At 34.1% G+C, this 24,148-nt stretch overlaps 1 protein-coding gene across 14 annotated transcripts in view; it reads left to right on the top strand.

Moving 5' to 3' along the window:
* The window catches only part of DMXL2 (Dmx like 2), a 173,291-nt gene that overhangs the window by 56,582 nt on the left and 92,561 nt on the right, over nt 1–24,148 (top strand). For all 14 annotated transcript variants that reach the window (XR_013395581.1, XR_013395582.1, XR_013395580.1 and 11 more), the window contains 7 exons: nt 10,393–10,571; nt 11,999–12,182; nt 15,210–15,384; nt 19,225–19,464; nt 19,938–20,209; nt 20,836–21,532; nt 21,915–22,036. Coding sequence is in view for 11 of the 14 variants with exons in the window: in XM_015142247.3 (XP_014997733.1) it covers nt 10,393–10,571; nt 11,999–12,182; nt 15,210–15,384; nt 19,225–19,464; nt 19,938–20,209; nt 20,836–21,532; nt 21,915–22,036 (1,869 nt within the window). In the remaining 3 variants the exon portion in view is untranslated. The remainder of the gene's footprint in view (nt 1–10,392; nt 10,572–11,998; nt 12,183–15,209; nt 15,385–19,224; nt 19,465–19,937; nt 20,210–20,835; nt 21,533–21,914; nt 22,037–24,148) is intronic.

Here is a 24,148-nt window from a genome sequence, read left to right as displayed (position 1 = left end):
AAAAAGATGTAGATGCTTGCAGTTGAAACTGGCACACCAAAACGCTAAGGCATGATGGGATACAAATGATGTGTCAAAAGTAACTTTTATATCTTGAAGTCTATCCACAGGACCTTTGGGTCAGAGGACCTCAGGCCAAGAACCTCTGGTGTAGAATATGGACATTTTATGTTTTGTCTTTCACATTTAAGTCTAAAATCTGTGTGAAATAATGTTTAGGTGTGATTTGAAGAAGGTCAAGTTTTGTTTTTTCCTTATGGATATTTGGTTGTCTTGAACAATTTATTGGAAAAAGTCTTCCCTTTCTTCATTGTTCTACATTACCACTTTTGTCATAAAATCAAATGTCCATATCTCTGTAGGTCTGTTTCTGGGCTCTTTTCTCTAGTTCATTGGTCTTTCCTTGTACTAGTGCCACCTGACTTAATTGCTGTAGCTTTAAATTAAGTCTTGATATCTGGTAGGGCAAGTCCTACCCTCTTTTCTTTTTTAAGATCATCTTATCTATTCTTGGCCCTTTGCATTTCTATATGAATTTTAGAATAAATGATAAATTTCACAAAGCAAACAGAAAACCTCTTATGTTTCTGATTGATATTACATTGATTGTATAGGTCAGTTTGGGGAGAATCGACATCTTAACTATATTTAGTCTTCCCATTTATGAACATGATGTATCCGTTCATTTATTTTAGACCTTTTTTTCCTCAGTAATGTTTTATAATTTTCTCTGTGAAGGTCCCAGATATCTTTTGGGATTAATTCCTAGATATTTGATGTCTTTGATACTGTTATAAATGGAGTCATTATGTAAATTTTGGAAAAATAATTGTTACTGGTATATAGAAATGCAGTTTTTGTATATTGGCTTTATGCCCAGCACCCTTACTAAACTCATTAATTCTAATAATTCCTCTGTAGATAATTTTGGATTTTATATGTACACAGTAATATCATCTGTGAATAATGAAAGCTGTAGTTCATCTTTTGTCATTCTCCCATGTTTCGTATTTTTCCTTTTTTTTTTTTTTTTTTAAACCACAGTGTCTAGGACCTCTAGTAGACTGCTGAATAAATGTGGTGATAACAGGTATCTTTTTCTTGTTCCCAGTCTCAAAGGGATACCCTTCACTGTGTCATCATAAATACAATGTTTACTGTTGATGTTTGTGGTAGATACTTTTTTTTCAGATAAAGAAACTTTCCTTCTATTTGTTGTTTGCTAGGTTGTTTTTCTAAACCACAAACGATACAGAATTTGAGCAAGCATTCTTTCTGCATCTAATGAGACAATTTTTATCTTTTTTTTGGAGACGGAGTCTCGCTCTGTCACCCAGGCTGGATTGCAGCGGCACAATCTCAGCTCACTGCAGTCTCAGCTTCCCAGCTTTAAGTATTTCTCCCATTTCAGCTTCCCAAGTAGCTGGAACTACAGGCACCCATTACCATGCCCAGCTAATTTTCGTATTTTTGGTAGAGACAAAGTTTCACCATTTTGACCAGGCTGGTCTCGAACTCCTGACGTTAGATGATCCACCTGCCTCGGCCTCCCAAAGTGCTGGGATTACAGGCGTGAGCCACTGTGTCTGACCATCTTTTAAATCTTTTAATAAGATGAAATACATGGACTGATTTTGTAAACCTTGTATTCCTGGAACAATCCCAACTTCATTATAATGTATTATCCTTGTTGGATTTGATTTGCTGATCTTTTGTTTAAGATTTATGTGTTAGAGTGAGATTCGGCCAATAATTTTCCCATTTTCATAATGTCCTTGACAGATTTTTATGTTGATGTTATGCTGGCCTTATAAATGGGTTGGAAAGCTCTCTTTTGTGAAGATTTTATGTGAGATTGATACAGTTTTATTCTTAAGTATTTGCTGGTGAAGCCATCTGAATCAGGAATTTTCTTTGTGGGATTCAGTTTTTTAAATTATTCAGATTTTCTTTTTCTTTTGTATGTCAGTTTTGGTAAGTTGTATTCACCTATAATTTTTCGGTTTTATTTAGATTTTCAAATTTATTGGCACAAAATTGTATAAAACACCTTATTTTTTAATGTCTATAATACATGTATAATGATTTCTTCTTCAGTTTTGATATTAGTTATTTGTGCCTTCCCTCTCTTCATTCATCTCAATTTTTTAAGTCTTTTTACTTATATCAATTTTATAAGTTTATCAATTTTATAAGTCTTTTTACTGCCCTAAAAAGTCTTCTGTGCTCTGCTTATTTTTAACTCTGGCTACCCCTGCTTAGTTGTTAGTGTTATCTTTTCTACTTTTAAATGTTGGAGTACCCAGGGCTCTTCTAGTCTCAAAAGTTTCTCATGCCATTTAAATACCATTTTTGTATGCTAATGACATTCAAATTTGTATTTTTTGCCTGTACCTCGCCCCTGATCTCCACTTCCCCACCCCCTCAGTCTACTCCCTGATGGCTCACCTTTAGAATATATCCACAATTTGCTTACTTCTTTACCACCTCCACTCTTATAATCTGGTTGAAGCCACCATTATTTATCACTTGTATTATTGTATTAAATTAATTGGTTTCCCATTTTTGCTGCACTTCTGTACCATCTGTGTTCAAACCAGCAGGTGGAGTGATTTTTTAAATTATTTTTTTGAGACAGAGTCTCACTCTGTCACCCAGGCGGGAGTGTAGTGGCGCGATCTTGGCTCACTACAACCTCTGCCTCCTGGGTTCAAGCAGTTCTTGTGCCTCAGCCTCCCTGGTAGCTGGGATTACAGGCATGTGCCACCACACCTGGCTAATTTTTGTATTTTTAAAAGAGACGGAGTTTCATCATCATGACCAGGCTGGTCTTGAACTCCTGGCCTCAAGTCATCTCCCAAAGTGCTGGGATTATAGGTGTGAGCCACCACGCCTGGCCTAGAGTGATCTTTTTTAAATGTTGTCAGATCTTGTTACTCATATTCTGTACAAAACTGTCAAAAGTTTTTCCATTTCAGTTACCAAAAGCCCAAGTCTTTGTGATGGTTTAGCATGCTCCATGCTTATCGGGACTCTCGTCACTGCTTCAGCCTTATCTCCTGCTAACTCTCACCCCTGCACACTCCACTTCAGCTAGTTTGCCTCACTGTTGTTAAAACTAGATTTCAAAAATAAAACACTGAAATTTTGATAAGCCAGTTCAATAATCTACAAATAATAAAACATACTTAGTGTTTCTGGATAGAAATGTAGAGACGTGTGAATAATTTTGTGTAATATTTGAGAAGCGTGGGTTTCTCATGAAGGGAACACTTATCAGAATCACAGGCAAAACAGTTTGAAAAATAATATAATTCATGTCTTTTTTTCCTTTTTAATTTTATTTTGTGTAATTCATGTCTTGATCTCTAAAACTAGGCAGTCACCTTTGAAACTTTGGATCTTTAAAAACAAATACCCCATTACTCCTAAAATTTGACTGAAAAAACTCACAGATTTGTCTTTTTTTTTGTTACTCATATTTCTTAGGATTACCACATGTTAATAAGTGATTAATAAAGCCAATCATTCCTTTGACTTAAGTCCATAATAGGTGAACCTATGGATGATTTAATATAGGACTAGTTCAGCGTGGTCAGAGAGCTGCTGGAGAGTCATTCTGGAATCCAGCCTTATAATATTCCCAGTTAGTCATTGCTGATGTCAGCTTGGTTATTGTACATACTGTGCATCATTTGGAGCGTGTTTTCCTGTTGCCTCCTTTTAAATATCATTAATGGCACTCTGATCATGGGCAGGTATTGTATACACAAGTTTTCCTTGACTCGTGTACCATTAACCCTTGAACAACATGGCAGTTAGGTGATCCAACCCCCTGCACAGTCAAAAATCTGTCTTAACTTTTGAGTCTCCAGAAACTTAACTACTAATAGCCTGCTGTTGACTGGAAGCTTTTCCAATAAAATAAACAGTAAATTAACACGTTTTGTATATGTATTATATACTCTACTTTTTTTTTAAACCCTGCATGTGGCATCCAATATATACTATACTCTTTTAAGGAAGAGAAGAAAAATGTTATTAAGAAAACCTTAAGGAAGAGAAAATAAATTAAGCATTCATTAAGTGGATGTAGATGATCATAAGGTCTTCATCCTCATCATTTTCACATTTAGTAGGTGGGAGAGGAGGAAGAAGAGGAGGGGTTGGTTTTGCTCTCTTGGGTGGCAGAGGCAGAAGAAAATTTATATGTAAGTGGACATGTGCAGTTCAAACTCATGTTGTTCAAGGATCAACTGTACTTTAACATATATATTGTCTGATTTTTTTAATCATATAAACTGGTCAAAGAAAATGCATTTTAGAATTCTAGCAGTCTACACTGGTAAGGCACATGAGAATCTTTTATAGTCATATTCATATCATGATAGACTTTATATATGTAAAATTGATAGTGCATTTTGGAGGAAAAATTGATTTGAAATTATATCTGAAATTAACAACCTTCATTCACATGTTTAGCAGATACTCTTTTGAATACCACCATATACCCTGAACTGTTGTGTGTGCTGGCAATCTTATGATGAAGATGACAGACAAGGCTTTTGTTCTTACAGGACTTAACTTCTGGTGAGGAAAAACAGAAAAAAAATCAAGTATTAACAAGTGCTGTCCAGAAAATTAAGACAGAATAATGTGGTAGTGTGACTGGGTGTCTATTAGAGTGGATGATCTTTAGAGAAAGCTTTGCTGAGGAGATACCTTTAAACTGAGAATTGAATACTACGAAGGGGACAACTGAAGTTCAGGGGAAAGAGTGTTTTGGCCAAGGGAACAAGCACCAAGTGCAAATGCTCTGAAATAGAAATTAGCAGGGCTTGTTAAAGAACAACAGAAAGCTGGAGTGTAGTGGTTAGACCAAAGTTTGAGATGCATCTGGGTTAAGATATCAGATAGGATAAGAGAGTCAGGAGTTCTCTGGCAATTTGAATTCTTTATCCAAAGGTGGTATTTAAAGTTATGGGTCTGGATGAAGTTAGGGAGAAAATGTGTGTTAGAGAAGAAAATGGGACTCAGGATCAAATCCTAGGATCCTCAAACACTAAGAAATGAGAGGGGGGAGATGCCTATAAAGGATGCTGGGAAGGAGTAGCCACTAAAATAGAAGGAAAACCAGGAGAATGTGACATTAGAGAAGCCAAGAAAAAAGGTTCAAGGAGGGAATATCAATTAATTTTGTCAAATGACCTAGAACATATGGGAGAACAGTTTGAACATATATAGATAGTACAGGCCTAACTGCATAAATTAAAGCAAAGAAACTTTTGTGGAATCATAAAGTTTTAATTAATGATCTTAGTGATCACAGAAGCAGCCAAGGTTTTTAAAAAGGGATGAAGTCCACATCTCTGCCCTCCACTGCCACTGCCTGTGTCAGCATCTTCGGGGCTGCGGACCTTTATAGTAGTCCCTTAAGTGATGTCCTGCAGACGTCCTCTGATCGGTCTGCCCACAGGAGCCAGCCACCTGAACATGCCATTTTCCTTTTTCACCACCCTTTAATGACTCCTGTTGCTCTTAAAATGAAGATTATGATCTTTACCATGGCCTGTGAGGCTCTGCTGTATGATCTGACCCTTCTGTGCCTTTCCAGCTTCATTCCCACCTTAATGCCTACCACACTGATGTCCTTTCAAGGCCTTGAATATGCCAGGCTCTTTCCTGCTTCCAGGTCTTTTTATGTGCTGTTCTCTATGTTTAGGGAATACCTAGAATACCCAGCCTTCCTGCTTCTTTGCCTGGTCATGTTTTATGTATCCTTCAACTCTCAGTTTAAATACCACTTCCTTAAGGAAACCTCTTATCTCCCAGGCAAGGTCAAGTTTCCTAATTAAATACTTTCCTGGCGCCCTCTGCTTCTTTCTTATAGTGCTTATCACAATTGTAATTAAAACAATAATTTATATCCTTACTTAATGTTGCCTTCCTTTCTAGAGAATAAGCTCTGTGGGATGAGGAAATATATTTTATTATTTCTGTGTCTTCCTCTGCCCCAGCTATATCCCCAGCCATTCACACAGTAGCTTCGTTCAATAAATACTTGTTGTTTGAGTGAATCTTGTAACTGTTTCATAGTTGTACAGGCAGTTTATGGCACATCATCATTATCTATTAGTATGTTGAGGACTGATTTTGTTTTTAATCCTGAGAATGGTTGGAAAACCATTGAGTTTGCTTAGAGTGAAATTTGGCTCTTTAATTAATCTGTATCTGGACATAATCAAATGTATAATAATTGGTTCTTACGAAAAATATTAAAATATATGTAATTAGATTGAATTAAGAATAGTAGCTTGATACAAACTACAGGATGCCTACCCTTCCCTAAAAGAGACATATGGACTGTCAAAATGTCCACAAAAATTTTATTTTCTAGATGAGTGTTTTTTTCATTGTGTTAGTCATGTCTCCCTAAGCTGTTTATATTCAGTTATCCTAAGAGTTAAGTGTTTCATAATTCTTATGGAAAGATAAGAATGCTTTTCTGGTGAGGATCCTATGGAGGTTGAGCAAATGTGTCTTGAATTAAAAAAACTATTTTCTCACATTTTTGAGAATATACCACATCTGATTAAGATTATCCTGATAAAAAGAACAGAAAGTAACTTTGGAATGTTGGGCAGTTTTTTTTTTTTTGGTACAATTTGTTCTGCTTCTGTTAATAAAGCCAGATTTGAGTTGATAAAACAGATGGTCACTGTGTGGATCTCCCACTAGAAGGCATTTTCCACCGCCTCTGCTACACATGACAGGATTTTATTTCAGGTGTTGTGAGACTCAAATTCAATTACTTCCAGGATTTTTAATATTACAGTTCATTGAGGACTTTGGCTGGTAAGATCTATTTTTTACAAATATGGTAAATTAAATTTTTCTTAGGCTTAAGAGTATTTTAAATTTCTATCTGAGCTTAAAATAAAACCTTACTTACTAAAGAGCCTTTTTTCTCCCACAAGACATACCTGATTAAATCTTTAGTTCAAGAATTGATTTTCTCTGGTTTGCTTACTAGGAGATGTTTGCTGAAATTTTATTTGTTTATGTTCAAAAAGTTTGTATTGGAACCCTTTAAAAAATGACACTTGGTTATTTTGTAAAATTTGCAAGTAATTTAAAGTATCCTGTTTTCTTCAAAAAATGGAATATATCTTTTCTTCTTTTGAGTTCTTTTGTGAAGTATGGTGAGTGTAGTTAGTAATAGAATATTGTATATTTTTAAATTGCTAAGAGTAAATTTCAAGTCTTCTCACCATAAAAAATGTTAAGTATTTGAGGTGATGGATATGTTAATTAGCTTGATGTAATTATTGTGTTATATTTGTGAATTATAACATCACTTCATACTCTGTAAATTTATACAATTATAAGTTGTCAATTTATAATTAAAAATGCAGCATTTTCTTTGAGAGAAGATTATGCCTTTGAGTGAAAAACCGGGTTTTTCAAGGGCTAGGTTGAGAGGATTTCTTGAGGGGAAGGGTTGTCCCTTGTATGCTGATTCTGCTGAGGGTTGTAATGATAAAGGGATGCTGGATTTTGTTAAGTGCTTTTTCTGCATCTGTTGAGATGACCATGTGATTTTGTTTCTAATTCTGTTTATGTGGTATATCATATGTATTGACTTACGAATGTTAAACCATCCCTGCAACCCTCGTATGAAACTTACTTGATCATGGTAGATAATCTTTTTGATATGCTGTTGGATTCGGTTAGCTAGTATTTTGTTAAGGATTTTTGCATCTATATTCATCAGGGATATTGGTCTGTGGTTTCTTTTTTGTTGTCATATCCTTTCCTGAAGTTTTTGCACAGTAAATGAAACAGCAGAGTAAACAGACAATCCACAGAGTGGGAGAAAATCTTCACAATCTATACATCCGACAAAGGACTAATATCCAGAATCTATAAGGAACTCAAACAAATTAGCAAGAAAAAACCAAACAATCCCGTCAGAAAATGGACTGAAGACATCAGTAGACAATTCTGCAAGGAAAATATACAAATGGCCAACAAACATATGAAAAAATGCTCAGCATTACTAATGATCAGGGAAATGCAAACCAAAACTGCAATGCAATAATACCTCCTTACTCCTGCAAGAATGGCCATAACCAAAAAACCAAGAAATAATAGATGTTGGTGGGGATGCGATATAAAAGGAACATTTTTACACTGATGTTAGGAATGTAAACTAGTATAACCACTATGGAAAACAGTGTGGAAATTCCTTAAAGAACAAAAGTAGAACTACCATTTGATCCAGCTATCCACTACTGGGTATCTATCCAGAGGAAAAGAAGTCATTATATGAAACAGATACTTGCCCACGCGTGTTTATAGCAGTACAATTTGCAGCTGCAAAAATATAGAACCAGCCCAAATACCCATCAATGAGTGGATAAAGCAATTGTGATATATATACATATATATATATACACACACACACACACACACCATGGAATGCTATTTAGCCATAAAAAGGAATGCAATAATGACATTCGCAGCAACCTGGATTGAATTGGAGACCATTATTCTAAGTAAAGTAACTCAGGAATGGAAAACCAAACATCGTATATTCTCACTCATAAGTGGGAGCTAAGCTATGAGGATGCAGAAGCATAAGAATGATACAGTGGACTTTGGGGACTAGGGAGGAAGGGTGGGAGGAGGGTGAGTGATAAAAGACTACAAATTGGGTACAATGTATACTGCTTGGGCGATGGGTGCACCAAAATCCCACAAATCACCACTAAAGAACTTATTCATGTAACCAAACACTACCTGTTCCCCCAAAACCTATGGAAATTAAATAAATAAATAACACAAAAACACTAAACGAAAGTGAACTTAAAAAAAAAAAAGCTAGGAGTTTCCCCCATGCACTCAGGTAACTACTACTCTCCCATTTTGATATGTTGTACTTTCATTTTCATTCATATTTTCAACATATTTAAAAATTTCCCCTGTAATTTTGAAGTTTTTAGTTTTCAAATATTTGGGAATTTTCTAGATATCTTTCTGTTATCAGTGATTAATTTTGTTGTGGTTTTACAGTTGTAGACAATAACAGATGAAAGAGGGACTGCTTCATTTGAGGGGGAGCTTGGTGGGAGTGGGAGAAGGGCTAGAGTATCACCTGCTCGTGGGGCTCTTTGTATTTCCATTGTGACTTTTGAGGGGCTCTCAGATACTTCTAGAATTTCTGTGTTACATAGTCTGAAACCACTGCATAGAATGTGCTGTAAATTTGATTATGTGAAAATGATGCTATGCTGAAGAAGACACTTGGAGGAAAGCAACTAGTACATTGTTAAGTGGCTGTCTGAGGGCAAGCACTTAAAAGATTTGCTGTATAATTAAAATATCCAAAAAAATGAGACATTAATGGAAATGTATGTTTCATTATGCAGCATAAATTGAGAATGAGTACCAAGATGGAAAAAACAGAATTGTCTGTCTAGTCCAGATGAAAATATTTGGACCAATGCATACTTTTCAGGAATACGTAATTTCAAAATTTCTCAGAGGTTATATTTTTGCATAAGTGATAACATTTATTATTTCCCTTTAATGCAGTTTTTATTATTGATTATAAAGCACTATAAAAGATAGTTTGTTAAAATACAATTATTTAGCCTTTAACTAAATTGTTAGAACTAAGTAAAATGATTAAGTCAGTGCCTATTGTTATACTTGTAAATATTTTAAGTGGACATAGAGGTGATTCCTGACAGCTACCTGCATGCTTTCTCATCACTTAGAGTAAAGATCGCAGAACTGTGGTCCAAGAGCTAAGAAAGTTTTTTTTTTTTTTTTTTTTTTACCTTTTTAAAGGGTTGTAAGAAAAAAAGAAGAATCTCTGTCATAGACATGTGTAGCCCACAAAGCCTAGCTTACTTACCATCTGGCCCTTTGCAGAAAAGTTTGCTGACTCCTGACTTAGAGCAAGAAACAATTCATATTCATGAGGTGAAGGGTGAAGGGTTTCACTGTGATAGACCACTTCAAAAAGGAAGGGTTAACAATTACTGAAAAGACAGCATGAATCTTTCTAATTCTTTCTTAACTAACTTATCCAAGGGGCTGGCATCAGAATCTTTTCTCTGCACTGACCAATTTATGTCTAAATGGGGAAATTTGGCATCTGTCTGCATTTGAAAAACACTATCACACAGAAAAGATTGATAATGAATAGGTTCATTTATTTTTCAAGAATAGTATTCTTTAATAAACGTAATTTTAAGATAAGTTTTGTATTATGTATGTCACTTTTTAGTTTTTAGATATATAGCTTAATTTTTAAAACCTCTTCAAACCACTTAAAATTTGAATTGTGTATGTACAAATTATATTGACCTATATATTTTTCAGGATGATTGTCTTTTGAAAGTGTGGTATCCTATGACTGGTTGGAAGTCTTCAATTATACCTCAGGATCATCATGAAGTGAAAAGGAGACAGTCCTCTACTCAATTTTCCTTTGTTTACTTGGCACATCCCCGAGCTGTGACAGGTTTTTCATGGCGTAAAACTAGCAAGTATATGCCCAGGTTAGATGAATGAATCATACAACTTTAGTTTGTATCCTTTTATGTTTATAAAAATAATGAAAGTAAAGTCCTTTTAGTTTATTTACATGGTGGCAATTAATAGCATAGGCTGTGGCATCAAGCTGCCTGAAATCAAATCCTGTTAGCTTCATGAGTTTTTGACTAAATTTCTTAAGCTGTCTATGCCTCAGTTTTTCTCTGTAGAATGAGGGTAGTAATAGTACCTACCTCAGAGAGTTGTTGTGAAACTAAAATGTAGTTTGTGGGTGGGAAGTGCTTAGTACAGGCCTTTGCACATACTTTGTGTCCAGGCAATGAAATTGTTAGTAGTAACTGTGGTACTAGCAGATCCTAGCAAGAAAATGTTTGCAAATAACAGGAAAGCACATACTGAAGGGAAATATATCAGTGTCAATTATATATATGGTGTTAAAGCATATAATGTAGTCTGAAGAAAGTGGCCAGGTTGTACTTTTTTTTTTTTTTTTAATCTGAGGGCTGTCAACAGAAGTTTCTCAAATAATTTTTTATTATACATTTTTTCCTCATCGTTGTGGCACCTCTTAAAGGTATTTAGAAGATTAAATAAACTGCAAAACAGCTTATACAAATGATTATTTTATACAGGTCTAAGAAAGCTGTTGGGCACTCAGAAGCTTGCTTAGAAATCTAGTTTGTTCTTGAGGGAGGGTTATTTTGCCTACTAAATATATCTGAGGATTGTTTATGCCTGATAGGAAATATAGCACACATTGTAGAGATGCTCAGTAAATGATAACATGGGAAATTTATATACTTTTTGAATCTAAATAAAAAGTCTATTCTACTTAAGTCATCTGCATCTATTTGCAGAATACTTTTGACTTAGATTCTATGTGAGCCTTTTTTTAAAGGGAGAATGATTTTTTTGTTCCTTTGTAACCAAGAGGTAAGTTACTTTCGTTGCTCCATGCCATGCCATTTTTGCTTATTTTAACTTAATGGAAATGGATTTATAGTTTGAAATGATATTCTCCTTACAGTTTTATGATGAAGATAATTATTTGTAACTGTTTGGGTTATAGGAAGGATGATGTAAAGTGAAACTACTGCTATAAGCCAGATAGTTTAATTACATTTAATGATCTTTTATTATGGTCATTCTGTAATTTGCAATGATTAGGTTTTCTTTTGCTGTTTAGTTTGTATGTTTTGTTTAGGAGATACTAATAATCCTCTAGAACCTGAATGTATAATCTAGCAGTAATTTCTAGTTCTTTTTTCAAAACAATTTCCCGGTTCTTATGATGTTCACAGGTCTTTGATTGATTACTTTTTTCCATCGTGTTTTGCACTAATGTTAACTTTATGCATGAAGAACCAAAATATTAATTAATTGATGGGATTGATATTCACGTTAACCTTTTTTTATTTCTCTTTGTTGTTAGGGGTTCTGTCTGTAATGTGTTATTAACTTCATGTCATGATGGTGTGTGCCGGCTCTGGGCAGAAACTTTATTACCAGAAGACTGTCTTTTGGGTGAGCAGATTTGTGAGACTACCACTTCCAGCATTGCCAGCAACCTTTCTCATGCTGGAAGACACAAAGACAGAATACAGCATGCTCTTGAGGTATTATATTATTTAAAATGGTAAATGAATTTTGAAGATAATGTGAGCCTGGTGGAAATTTATAAACTAATATGCAGATGGCACACATGGTACATGTAATGAGTGAAATTAAAAGCAATAAACTCTCATTTATGCTTGTAAGACTACTTATTTATTCCACTAAGAAGCCAAATGCAGAAATTAATGATCTCAGACATGTTGTATAGGTAAATATTATTAACAATTTTTTTAAAATTGATATTTTATGCTCAAGTTCTAGATAATATTATTTTAATTCTTTTGCATGTCAGATGTGAAAATCTATAGGAATAAGTATTAGTAAAATATGTACAGGTCCTTGAAATTAGTTGTAATTAAAAATATTTTGCTTTTGTTTCATAAAGATTAAAATTTTATTGTTCTAGTTAAAAATGACTATTTTGTTCGTTAAGAATAAACATGTTTATTAAGATATTAGACACAACTGAACTTCTTTGGAGTTTCCATGATTGAATATTTTGAAAATGAAATAATTTTTCTAATTTTTAAATACAGTATGAAATAAAAGTGCTTTATAAGAAATTAGATTATAACATATAGCACAAATGATTGTGTCCCATATGATTAGGTAATACAATGAGATATATGCATGTTTTAAATTGTCAGAAATGTATTATAGTAAACTTAGTTTACTACTTTTCTTGTGACTTTTTTATTCAAATAATGTATGCTAGAATTGGATTAAGAAAAGGAGAAGAAATAATGGAATTTATAATTCAACTATTCTAGTCATGTGAATATGTGTATTTTTCTTTATAAGATTGAGATAATATTATGCAGTAATATTTTATAACTTTTTATACTTAATTTGTTACACTCTATATTATTGACTATACTTTTACTTTATATATTTACATTAACAGTTTAAAGCTTGCATAGTCAAAGTGGCTTTGCCATTTTACCAAGCAGAAATATTGTACAACTTTGACAGGTTAAGGATGTGGTCCTTAAAAGTTTTGTATGAAGCAGCCCTCCTCAGATATTGTCTGTATTAGGCCATTCTTGCACTGCTATGAAGAAACGTCTGAAACTGGGTGATTTATAATGAAAAGAGGTTTAATTGCCTCTTGGTTCTATAGGAAACATGGCACCAGAATCTGGTTGGCTTCTAGGGAGGCCACAGGGAGCTTTTACCCATGGCAGAAGTTGAAGCAGGAGCCAGCACATCACATGGTATAAAAGCAGGAGCAAGAAAAAGTTGGGGGGAGGTGCCACCAACTTTTAAATGACCATTCACTCGCTATTGCAAAGACAATACCAACACCAAGCCATGAGGGATCCGCCTCATGACCCAAACATCTCCCACCAGGCTCTACCTCCAGCAATGGGGATTACAGTTCAACATGAGATTTAGGCAGGGTCAAGTATCCAAACTATATCACTGCCTGTGATTGGGCGCTATTTTTACATTTTTTTCAATATTTAAAATGTAAGTGAAATTAAAAGCAGATGGCAAAACAGTTATCTTTTATTTTGATACTGATATTTAGTAGGACAAAGTGCTTAATTTTTAACTAGATATTTATGATCATTTACTTATGTAACGTATTTTATTTTCAAATTATATATGAGCCTTTGGAAACTAAGGGCTTTTAGACATCTTTGTATCCTCCATAGTACCTGATATATTGCTTTTCAAGTGTTTGTTAAATTGAATTATTGCCATGTAAAATAGAACAGAAATATGAGTAAATATGTAACCAGTGATTTGACAAGTTTTTACTGTCTTTTAGTAATATTATTAATATGTTAAGATAGTTTTTAAAAGAAAAAGCATAAGTGTCTGACTTACAAGTCACTTTGCTTTCTGACATCCTATCGTTTCCTATGGAACTCCTAACTGTTAGGTCTATATAATTGTATATATTCTTAAGTTATATTTTTTGTTTCTAGGAGAAAATAGCCAGTATTAGATCAGTCTTGTCAGTCTAATTTAAAATAATAGTAAATGTCAAAGATCCAGTGAAAATAATTTGATAGGCAGTTTGGACCAGGGGGTCTCTAATGTCCATCTTAACCCTGTTATCAAAGCAATAAGCAACTCCATAGTGGGAGACCAGAGGTGGGGCACACACCATTGACCTGATACTATTTTCCATAGGTAAAATGAGAAGGGCTGTAGAAATTGAGAGGATATACCAGATATGTTACTTTAATGAAGAGGGATTGATAACATTTTATACTTTATTTAATTGAATGTGGAGAACAAAGGAAAAGAATAGAAAATTATTATGAAACATGGTCTTGGGAGTGGGTTAAGTTACAGAATAAGGAATTACTGCCAGGTGAGGCCGTGACATGGAGAAAAAAGATAATGCCAAGGATGACATGGCCCCATGTCTAAAATAGTCCACATGATCACACATGCTAATGAAGAATTTTAATCATATAGATTTATCTCAATTTAAACACATCCAATTTGCAAATTGTTTAAAACAATTTAAACAAATTAAAGGTCAACACTTTAATGAGGTCTTTCCTTGTCTACTCCTATCTGGGTAGGTTCCTCTTGTTATTCTGTATTTTCATACCCTGTTTTTTTCTTTATAATCGATATCATGAATTTGATTATTTAGCTGACTGTTTCATTCTAAGTGAGAGGCAATATTGGGGAGGCAGTATTCTTCCTGGTAGGAAGACTCAGGAATTTTTTTTTACTCTTATGACTAGAAAATTCTGTCTCAGTGCTAGGATATCCTGAAAAAAAAAATCTTTGGACCTTCTAATATTAACGGGAATTTTTATTCATGTTTTGTAGATAACATGAATACATATTTTTGCACACTACTTTTTGCCTCGAACTAAAAGTTTACAAGAACTGTAGAGAATACATCCAAACTAGTTCTACTGTAATTTAAAAAGTTCCCTTTAAAATGATCAGGTTTTTATGGAGAAAAAAATCTGAAACCTTTTAATAATTAAGAGTATTTTGGTTGGTGTTTATTAGACCTTAAAGAGTTGGGCTCAGCAGCTATTTTTCTATTTTAGACAATACACCATTTGAAAAATTTAAGGAAAGGACAGAGGAGGTCATCTGTTCTTGTAACTCATGCTGAATTAATGCCCGACCAGACAGCAATGCATGAAGTTCAAAGACACATTTCCCACCATGCAAATGCACTCTGTCATTTTCATATTGCAGCAAGCATCAACCCTGCCACAGGTAAAGGATAAAGTTTTATTTCCCATAAATATGTTGAAGTCAGGTAAATAAATAGAAAAGTGGAACTACTTTTATAACCTATTTTTTATTTTATTATTTCATGTTGCCTTTAAAATACTTAATTGGAATAGAGATGCAATATAGAGTACCGTTTTTTGAATTGGGACTATGTGATTCTCAGCGTATTAACTTCAGTAACTATTTCTGAGCATCTTTGTCTAGTCTATAACAAGGTTTCCCAGTAAATTAGAGCTTTAACTGAACCTGATGTCACAAGTGGTGGCAGCCTGGTAAATTAGTGTAATTTCCCTCACTTTATAGTTTAAATCTTCCCAACTCTTCTTTATAACCTCCTCTAAATATATTTTTACAAAGTTTTTCTTATATCTCAGCATATCTTGTTTTCTACCCTTGTAGACTTTCTTGTCCTATACTAAGGAAAACATTTTTCCTTCTAACTTGAATATTTTCTTTTCCCTTTTTCCCCTATGTGGCTGAGAAGTATTTTGAGGCAGGTTCTTTGTTGGCACACATATTTGTGAGCTTCTATTTTAAAGGCAATATGTTTTCCTTCTGCATGGAAATTTATGAGAAAGGCTATAAATTTTATATTACATTGCTCAGAACTATATAAAGTTTTATATAAAATTATAGTTGTATGTTATTGAACTGGAGGTCTGTTGCTTCAGAGTGAAGGGGCTTTTAGTTTTAAATGTTTCTGTATGTAAATACAGTATTTAGTAAATAGAATTCTAAAAGGGTGATCTTCAGTGGTGACTCTAGATATGTGTTGTTTTATAGAGTAGCCCCTAGCCCTGTATTAGCTGTTCGAGCACTTGAAATGTGGCTGGTCCAAACTGAGATATGCTGTAAAATACACACTGAATTTCCAAGACTTAGTATAAAAAATAATGAAAACTATTTCATTAATAATTTTATTTCATATTGATTACTTGTTGAAATACTGTTTTGTATATGTTGAGTCAAATAAAGTATATTATTAAAATTAATATTACCTGTTTCATTTTACCTTCTGAAACATGGCTACTGAAATATCTAAAATTGCTTAACATGTCTTGCATTTTTGGTCTGCATTATATTTCTATTGGACAGTGCTTTGCCATCTGATTAAATGTTATTTTCTTTATATTATCCGTTCTGATCTAATATCTTAATTGTATTCTAAGAATGTCTTTATACATTAACTTGTTTTCAAAATGTTTATGGTTTTAGATTTTTATGAAATTTTAACCTTTTTAAAAGGACCTTTTCTTGAATTACTGTGATAAAAATTTAACTTCAAAACAAAATGCAACTCGTGATAGTCTGCAGTAAATTCAATACATTTTAGAGACTTTGGCTTTTTAACTGTGTACACTATCCTAATTAGATAGAATAGGATCACAGAGGATGCACATTCTGTCACATCATTTGAGCCTAAGGACTGGATATGTTCTTGCAGCCACTGGACCCTGGTCTTCTCCAGCTTCTTTACTAACCATCACTAATTTTATTCATGCTCATCCTAACTTACCTACATATTATTTTAAAAATAATTTTCTTAAAAATGTTTAACATCATGCATTTTTAGTTACTGCATGTAAATATAACATTTAAGTTGACCAAATAGATTACTAAATGCAAATAATTTTATATCGTTAGGACTTGTCCTCTTCACCTTTTTTTCAAAAAATTTTTTGAAACTACAAGAAAGTTGAAAAAATAGTACAGCAAATATCTATATACCACTTACCCAGATTTACCACATATTAACATCTTGTCATTTATTCTTTTGTTCTCCCCTCTCCGCCTGTATAGATATGTCTTTGCTGCCTCCTCCCTTATTTTTGGCGGAACTATTTGAAAGTAAAGCTGTTGATTACATTACCCTTCACCTCCTAAATATTTAAGAATATATCTTTTAGTAAAAAGGGAATTTGCTTCCATAACTCTAATACTGTTATTGCATGTGAGGAACATGGATAAAATAATATCATGTAATATATAGTTCATATGCAAATATAGATTCCTGTCTTAAATGCAGATTATTTTCTTTAAATTCCTCCAATCTAGAACAGTCCCTCTCTCAACTGTCAAAAAAACAATCTGTCAGTCTCAAAAAGTTGTCTCTCAGTTTTCTTTCAAAATGTCTCACAGTCTGAATATTTGTTCGTAAGATTTAGGTTTAACACTTTGAGCAAGATTACTACATAGTCACATAGGTGATGTAGTGTTTTATAGGATTGCTGATTCACAAATCCTATTTTATATGATTTGTTTCATTTTTATCACAAAACCAGGATGGTCATCCAGGAACTGGAAAGAAAGAACAATTTAAAGCATTATTTAGCATTCATATTTATTATAGTAGAACATTACCAGAATGTCCATGCATTTTATCTTTAGATTTTCACTTCTTTTTGCAAAGGACAATTTTTCCTTCTGTTGATGAATTATTTATAACATGGATTGAAATTAAGGAGATTAAGTTTTTGATTTACACCATGTTTTGGGCGGAGGGGGACAGGGTCTTGCTCTTTTACCCAGGCTAGAGTGCAGCCTTGATCTCTTGGGCTCAGGCAATCCTACCACTTCAGCCTCCTGAGTAGCTGGGACCACAGGTGTGTGCCACCACTCCTGGCTAATTTTTGTATTTTTTGTAGAGACAGTGTTTCTCTGTTTCCCAGGCTGGTCTCAAACTCCTAAGTTCAAGTGATCCTCCTGCCTTGGCCTCCAAAAATGCTGGGGTTACAGACACGAGCCACCACCCTGGCCAATTTATACTGTCTTACATGACCTCATCAACTTCATAAATTTCAGTTACCTCAAATGGAGAAATTCTCTCTTAGAATTTTGCCTGCCGCCTTGTGTTTTTTCTTCATGTTATTTCCCAACAGGTTTTTAGTAAAGTTTCAAACACTGAGAAAGGTTGGAAGAATAGTACAGTGAATACTTTTATATTCTTCACTTTGATTCAACAGTTGTTAACATCTTGCCACAGTTGCTTTATGTGTGGCAAATGTCTGTGTGTGTATGTGTGTGAAATGTTTTCTTTTCTTTTTCTTTCTTTTTTTTTTTTTTTTTGGAAACGGAGTGTTGCTCTGTCACCCAGGCTGGAGTACAGTGGAGTGATCTCGACTTATTGCAACCTCTGCCTCCCGGGTTCAAGCAATTCTCCTGCTTCAGCCTCCCAAGTAGCTGGGACTACAGGCACACCCCTCCATGCTGGGCTAATTTTTTGTATTTTGTATTTAGTAGAGATGGGGCTTCACTGTGTTGCCCACGCTGGTCTCAAACTCCTGAGCTCAGGCAATCCACCTGCCTCTCCCTCCCAGAGTGCTAGGATTACAGGCATGAGCACACAGTCGAAATGTTTTCTTAGTCTTTTCAAAATAAGTTACGCCTAACATGGTGTATCACCCTTACATTAGCAAGTATCTCCTAAACTTCTCTCACATAATCATAATATCATCATACCTAAGAAAATGATAAGTAATTCCATAATATCTAATATCCAGTTCATATTTAAACTTCTCCAGTTATCTCTTTTATGGCTGCTTTTCTGCTTTAATTTTTCATCTCCTGTCCCCAAACTAGAATTCACTGAAGGTTGATACATTTGTGTATTTTGTTTTTAAGTTAATAGTTTAATTTCGTATAAATCTATCATTCTTAAGATTTACATTTACCATTAAATTCAGGTAACGTTTTTACAAATGCTGCTAAAATTATGTTGACTTGTTTAGCACCTTTTCTTTGTATAGATTATTCATTGTAAGCACTTGTCATGTTTTTAAAGAAATAAAAAAATTTATATTGAAATCTTTTTTATTTCCACAGATATTCCAAATGTCTTGGTTGGCACTGCATTTAATGTTGATGATGGAAATGGGGGCTTTGTAGTTCATTGGTTAAACAACAAGGAATTTCATTTTACGTCATCTACAGAAATATTTATGCATCAGTTACGAAAACTTTCTGATAAGCAGGTAGATCATGAAAGTGATGATGCAGATAGAGAAGATGAGGAACATTCACAGGAGGATAGAGAACGGGGTTTACATATGAAATTAGACCATGGTTAGTATCCTGTGTTCAGGTTTTTCTTACTCCAAAGTTAACAGCCTTCTGTGGTACCACTTTTAGTTTTGAATTCTTCCTTCCCGCTCTTCCTCCTTTTTACTTTTCTATTTGTTACACAAGTATTTACTGACCATCTGCCTTGGATCAGGCACTCTGCTAGGTCCTGCAAACATCATCTAACTATATGTTTTGTTATAACATATTTCTTTGAGTCTTTAGAAGCCATAGCCTTTTCTGGGGAACAGGTTTTGCTAATGGTAGTAATAATGATAGGGTGAATGAAGTTTTAATTTATCTAAAAGTAGTAACTATAGTAACTTTCAATTCAGACAAAAGTTTCCTTTTTTTTTCCTGACTGTAAATTGGAAAAGAGATTTATAGTTTTTAAAGATAGTATGCCGTTTATTTGTAGTCTAGTATGTAAATGAATTACTTAATGCATGTATTGATAAATATATTTTCTGGTTCAGATTTATCCCTGGATAGAGAATCTGAGGCAGGTACAGGATCATCGGAACATGAAGATGGAGAAAGAGAAGGAAGTCCTAGAACTTATTCACGACTTAGTGTACCAATGCCACTGCCTACGGTTCTGCTTGATCGGAAGATTGAAACGCTGCTAACTGAATGGAATAAGAATCCTGATATGCTTTTTACAATACATCCTGTAGATGGTACCTTTCTAGTGTGGCATGTAAAGTATTTGGATGAATATAATCCTGGAATATTTAGACAAGTCCAGGTATATTTTATTGATGAAATAGTTATTACATTTCTTAAAACAATAAAAAGAAATAAATGCTTTGTAGAGTTAGCATGTTTGTAGAATTACTGAAAATTTTGGTTTTGATAAGCATCTGAGTAAAGAATACTTCTTGCTTTCAGAAGGGATCAGTGACCATAAGCTTAGCAAACTTGATTAGTTAGAAGATAATGAATTTGGCCTTGAAATGCAATACTGAATATTTAAATATGTGTTGATTTTGGGGGGAATTAATTAATAATATTTTGAATAAGATTAAGAAACTACCCTGAAAATATGAATCAGGATGAGCTCATCCTTGTGCCCAATTTGATGAGCTAAACGAAGCTGCCTTTACTTGTCATCTCTCTCAACTTTATTGCTGTTTAGATCTGTGGCTGGTGGTCATTTTGTTGTACAAGCAAAGCACCTGAACTTTTTTTCTTCAGCCTTCTCTTAGGCCACGAATAGAGATATGATATTCGTAAATAGAAGAAAGGGATTGAACCATAAAGAGGTTGAAAATGACATTTTTTGAGAAGAAGCTGAGATTTGGTATTTTGAGAAGTCTTTTTTTTGAGAGGAGGTAAACTGTTTGTACTGAATCATATAATTATGTTTTTCAGGTTTCTTTTTCTTCTCGGATTCCTGTTGCATTTCCCTCTGGTGATGCTAGCTCTCTTAGTAAAAATATCATGATGTATGCCTGTATAAATGCGACAAAAGATTCTGACCACACCTTGTTACACCGGGAGGGGATGTCTGTAGGCAGTCCTCACGGATCACAGCCACACTCTAGATCACACAGTACAAATATGAACATCTTAGCTCCCACAGTGATGATGATTTCTAAACACATAGATGGTTCTTTAAATCAGTGGGCAGTCACTTTTGCTGATAAGTCTGCCTTTACCACTGTTCTAACTGTATCTCACAAATTTAGATATTGCGGTCATCGATTTCACCTCAATGACCTGGCATGTCATTCAGTTTTACCATTGTTATTGACATCCTCTCATCATAATGCTCTGTTGACTCCTGAATCAGATTATCAGTGGGACTCAGACAATAAATTAAGTAGATTAATGGACCCTGTAAAACATATGAAAGGTTCCTCAAAACAACCTCTTAGAAATGCAGCAACTCGTACATTTCATGACCCAAATGCGATCTACAGTGAACTTATTCTGTGGCGTGTAGACCCAATAGGACCTTTGTCATACACTGGAGGAGTATCAGAATTGGCTCGAATTAACTCTTTACATACCTCAGCGTTCTCTAACGTGGCTTGGCTTCCAACTCTCATTCCCAGTTACTGTCTAGGTAAGTGTTCATTGTAATTGTGAAATTAACAAAAGCTTTTAAACTATTATTTGTTATATACAAAATGGTTTATATTGTTGTTATTAAGATGATTTTTAGTAAGTATTCAGTTTTATTATTAAGGTGATTTTTAATATTCAGAATACAGGCATGAGACTTATTTTTAGAACTTTTTTTAGAAGTTTTTAACCTTCTCAATCCATTTTTAAATTAAATTTTTTTGTTAATAATTTTGTATCTACTTATTGTACCTGTTTAATTATGATTCTAGACCATGGTTAAGCCTAAAAAGAAAAATGTGAATACTTGTTTCTTATCCTTTAGCCAATAAGAAAAATAAACTACATGTTTAGAACCCAGAGTTCTTGTTTTCCTTTCTCAGGCACATATTGCAATTCTGCAAGTGCTTGCTTTGTTGCTTCTGATGGCAAAAATCTGAGACTCTATCAAGCTGTAGTGGATGCAAGGAAATTATTGGATGAATTGTCAGACCCAGAATCTTCAGTAAGTATTTAATAATCTTTATTAATTTATCTAAGGTGATAAGTCTCTTTTGACTTTGTCTAGGACCTATATTTGTTAGTTGCTGTTTAGGGAGTAAGCATATGTTCTGGGCTGCATATGACATATATATGACACATTTATTTTTTCCTAAGTTGTGTTCCAAGGTATATGAATCAAAATTTTAGTGTACATACCACACATTAATACATTTTACATAAAAAGGAATAAAAAGGATTTTTTCGAAAATATTATTTGTTTGTAACATATTTTACTCTCTAGTTTGGTTCTTTTAATCTTACTTTGCTCAAAAAAGGTTTTAAGACATCTTTATCAAGCTGTATGTTTAGGTTGGAAAACTGGAACTTTTTCAAGCTTGATTGACCATTTAAAAAAATTCTCTGGTTAGAATTTGTTATCAGTGGGTGGCAGCATCTCATTCTGATAGTTCTGTATCTGAGCTAGAAGTCATATATGATAGTATCTAGAGTTGAACAGATTTTCCATTTACCTATAAAAATGACTATTCTAATAAAAATATTTCCAGTATTGAAAACCAGTGACTATTTTTGAGCATCTACTGTGTTCTCCTAGATGTAAAGGGAATACAAAATGTAAGTTTCAGATCTACCTTTAAGGAGCTTTTAATTTAGTTGTAGAGAAAACGTATTAATAAAAAGTTAAGTAGCAGTTTAAGACATAAGACGAGAAGTCTAAGGATGATACGTAATTAATTGCCAAAAGGATGGCCCTAGAAGTGTTTCATTATTCAGAGGAGAGAGAGATCAGATTAAGGTAGGCATGGAAGTCTTTATTAAGGGCAGTATTTGGGTTCATTCTTGATAGGTGGATAAGATTTAGAAAGATAAATTCTTTGTCTTTGCCTGAGTGAGAAAATTGCCTGAAAGTAAGTGTAGATACGGGAAAGTACATATGTAAAGCTTGTTCCAGAAACAGTGAGAAAACCATTTGGATTGGAGCTTAAGGTTTGGCATAGAGAAAGTCTAGAAAAATAGAATCATAGAACTAGAATTGGAAGATACTTTAAAGGTCACCTGGTCTCACCAGCCATCTGATACTTTATTCCCCTCTGCTTCATTCCTGCCAATTTGTCATCTGGCCACCGATGAGGGAGACTGAACTCTAAATGCAGCTCATTCTGTCCTTGAATAGCTCACACAATCATATTTAAATGCTATTTATTTTGTGTAAATTCTACTTGTTAGTGCTAGTTCTACTTATAGTAAATCTAATATTTCTTGCATATGAGAACACCTCAAGATATTTAAAGACAGCTTTCTTGTAACCCGTGAACCTTACTACCTCAGGCCAAACCTGCTCCCCCTGTGCCTGTCAAGTTTCTTTAACTGTTTTACATTTGACCCTGGTTACTCTTCTGAGCAGGTTTCCTTTTGTCTGTACTCTGAGCCTTGTAGGATGACTAAAACAGCAATATTGTGACCTCGCTCATTAGATACATTTATGTTTTGACAGGCACTCCACATTCTTTGTATGTAACTGATTCATCATGAGCTGACTCTCAATATCCCGAAGTCTTTCCCTGTCCCTGCCCTCTGCTAAGCCTTGTCTTCTCCATTCTATATTTGTGCATTTGGATTTGGGGTCCAAATGTGGACCTGTTTTTTCCTATTACATTTCATCTTGCTGAGCGCAACTAAACAGTCCAGTCTCTCAGTATCTTTTTGAATCTGGATTATGTTATTTAATATATTTGTTACTGCTTTATGACTATGTCACCAGCCTATTTGAAGAGTGTTATATCTACATTATCTGAGTCAGTTATTAATATGATAAACAGGCAGGTCTGAAGAAAGAACCTAGCAATATACATTTGAAATCTTTCTCCATTTTCATTTTTTGGAATGTTTTCCAGCTTGTTTCAAGGATTTCTGTGAGACAGCCTGTCATATACTTTCTGAAATAAAATACACTCTTTCTACCTTCTGCAGTCAAAGAAGAAAGTCAAAGTTACATGAGGTGATTTGTTTTAATATATGATAGGTATAATGTACACACCTTGACATCTCTTGGTGACCAAAACATTGTACTAGATAGACATTAAGCTCCTCAGTCTGCCCTGCGGAAGTATGCTCT

This window comes from Macaca mulatta, chromosome 7, assembly GCF_049350105.2.
Source record: "Macaca mulatta isolate MMU2019108-1 chromosome 7, T2T-MMU8v2.0, whole genome shotgun sequence".
NCBI lineage: Eukaryota > Metazoa > Chordata > Mammalia > Primates > Cercopithecidae > Macaca > Macaca mulatta.
The sequence above is the reverse complement of the archived record's forward strand: the minus strand, read 5'-3'. Positions and strand labels throughout refer to the sequence as shown.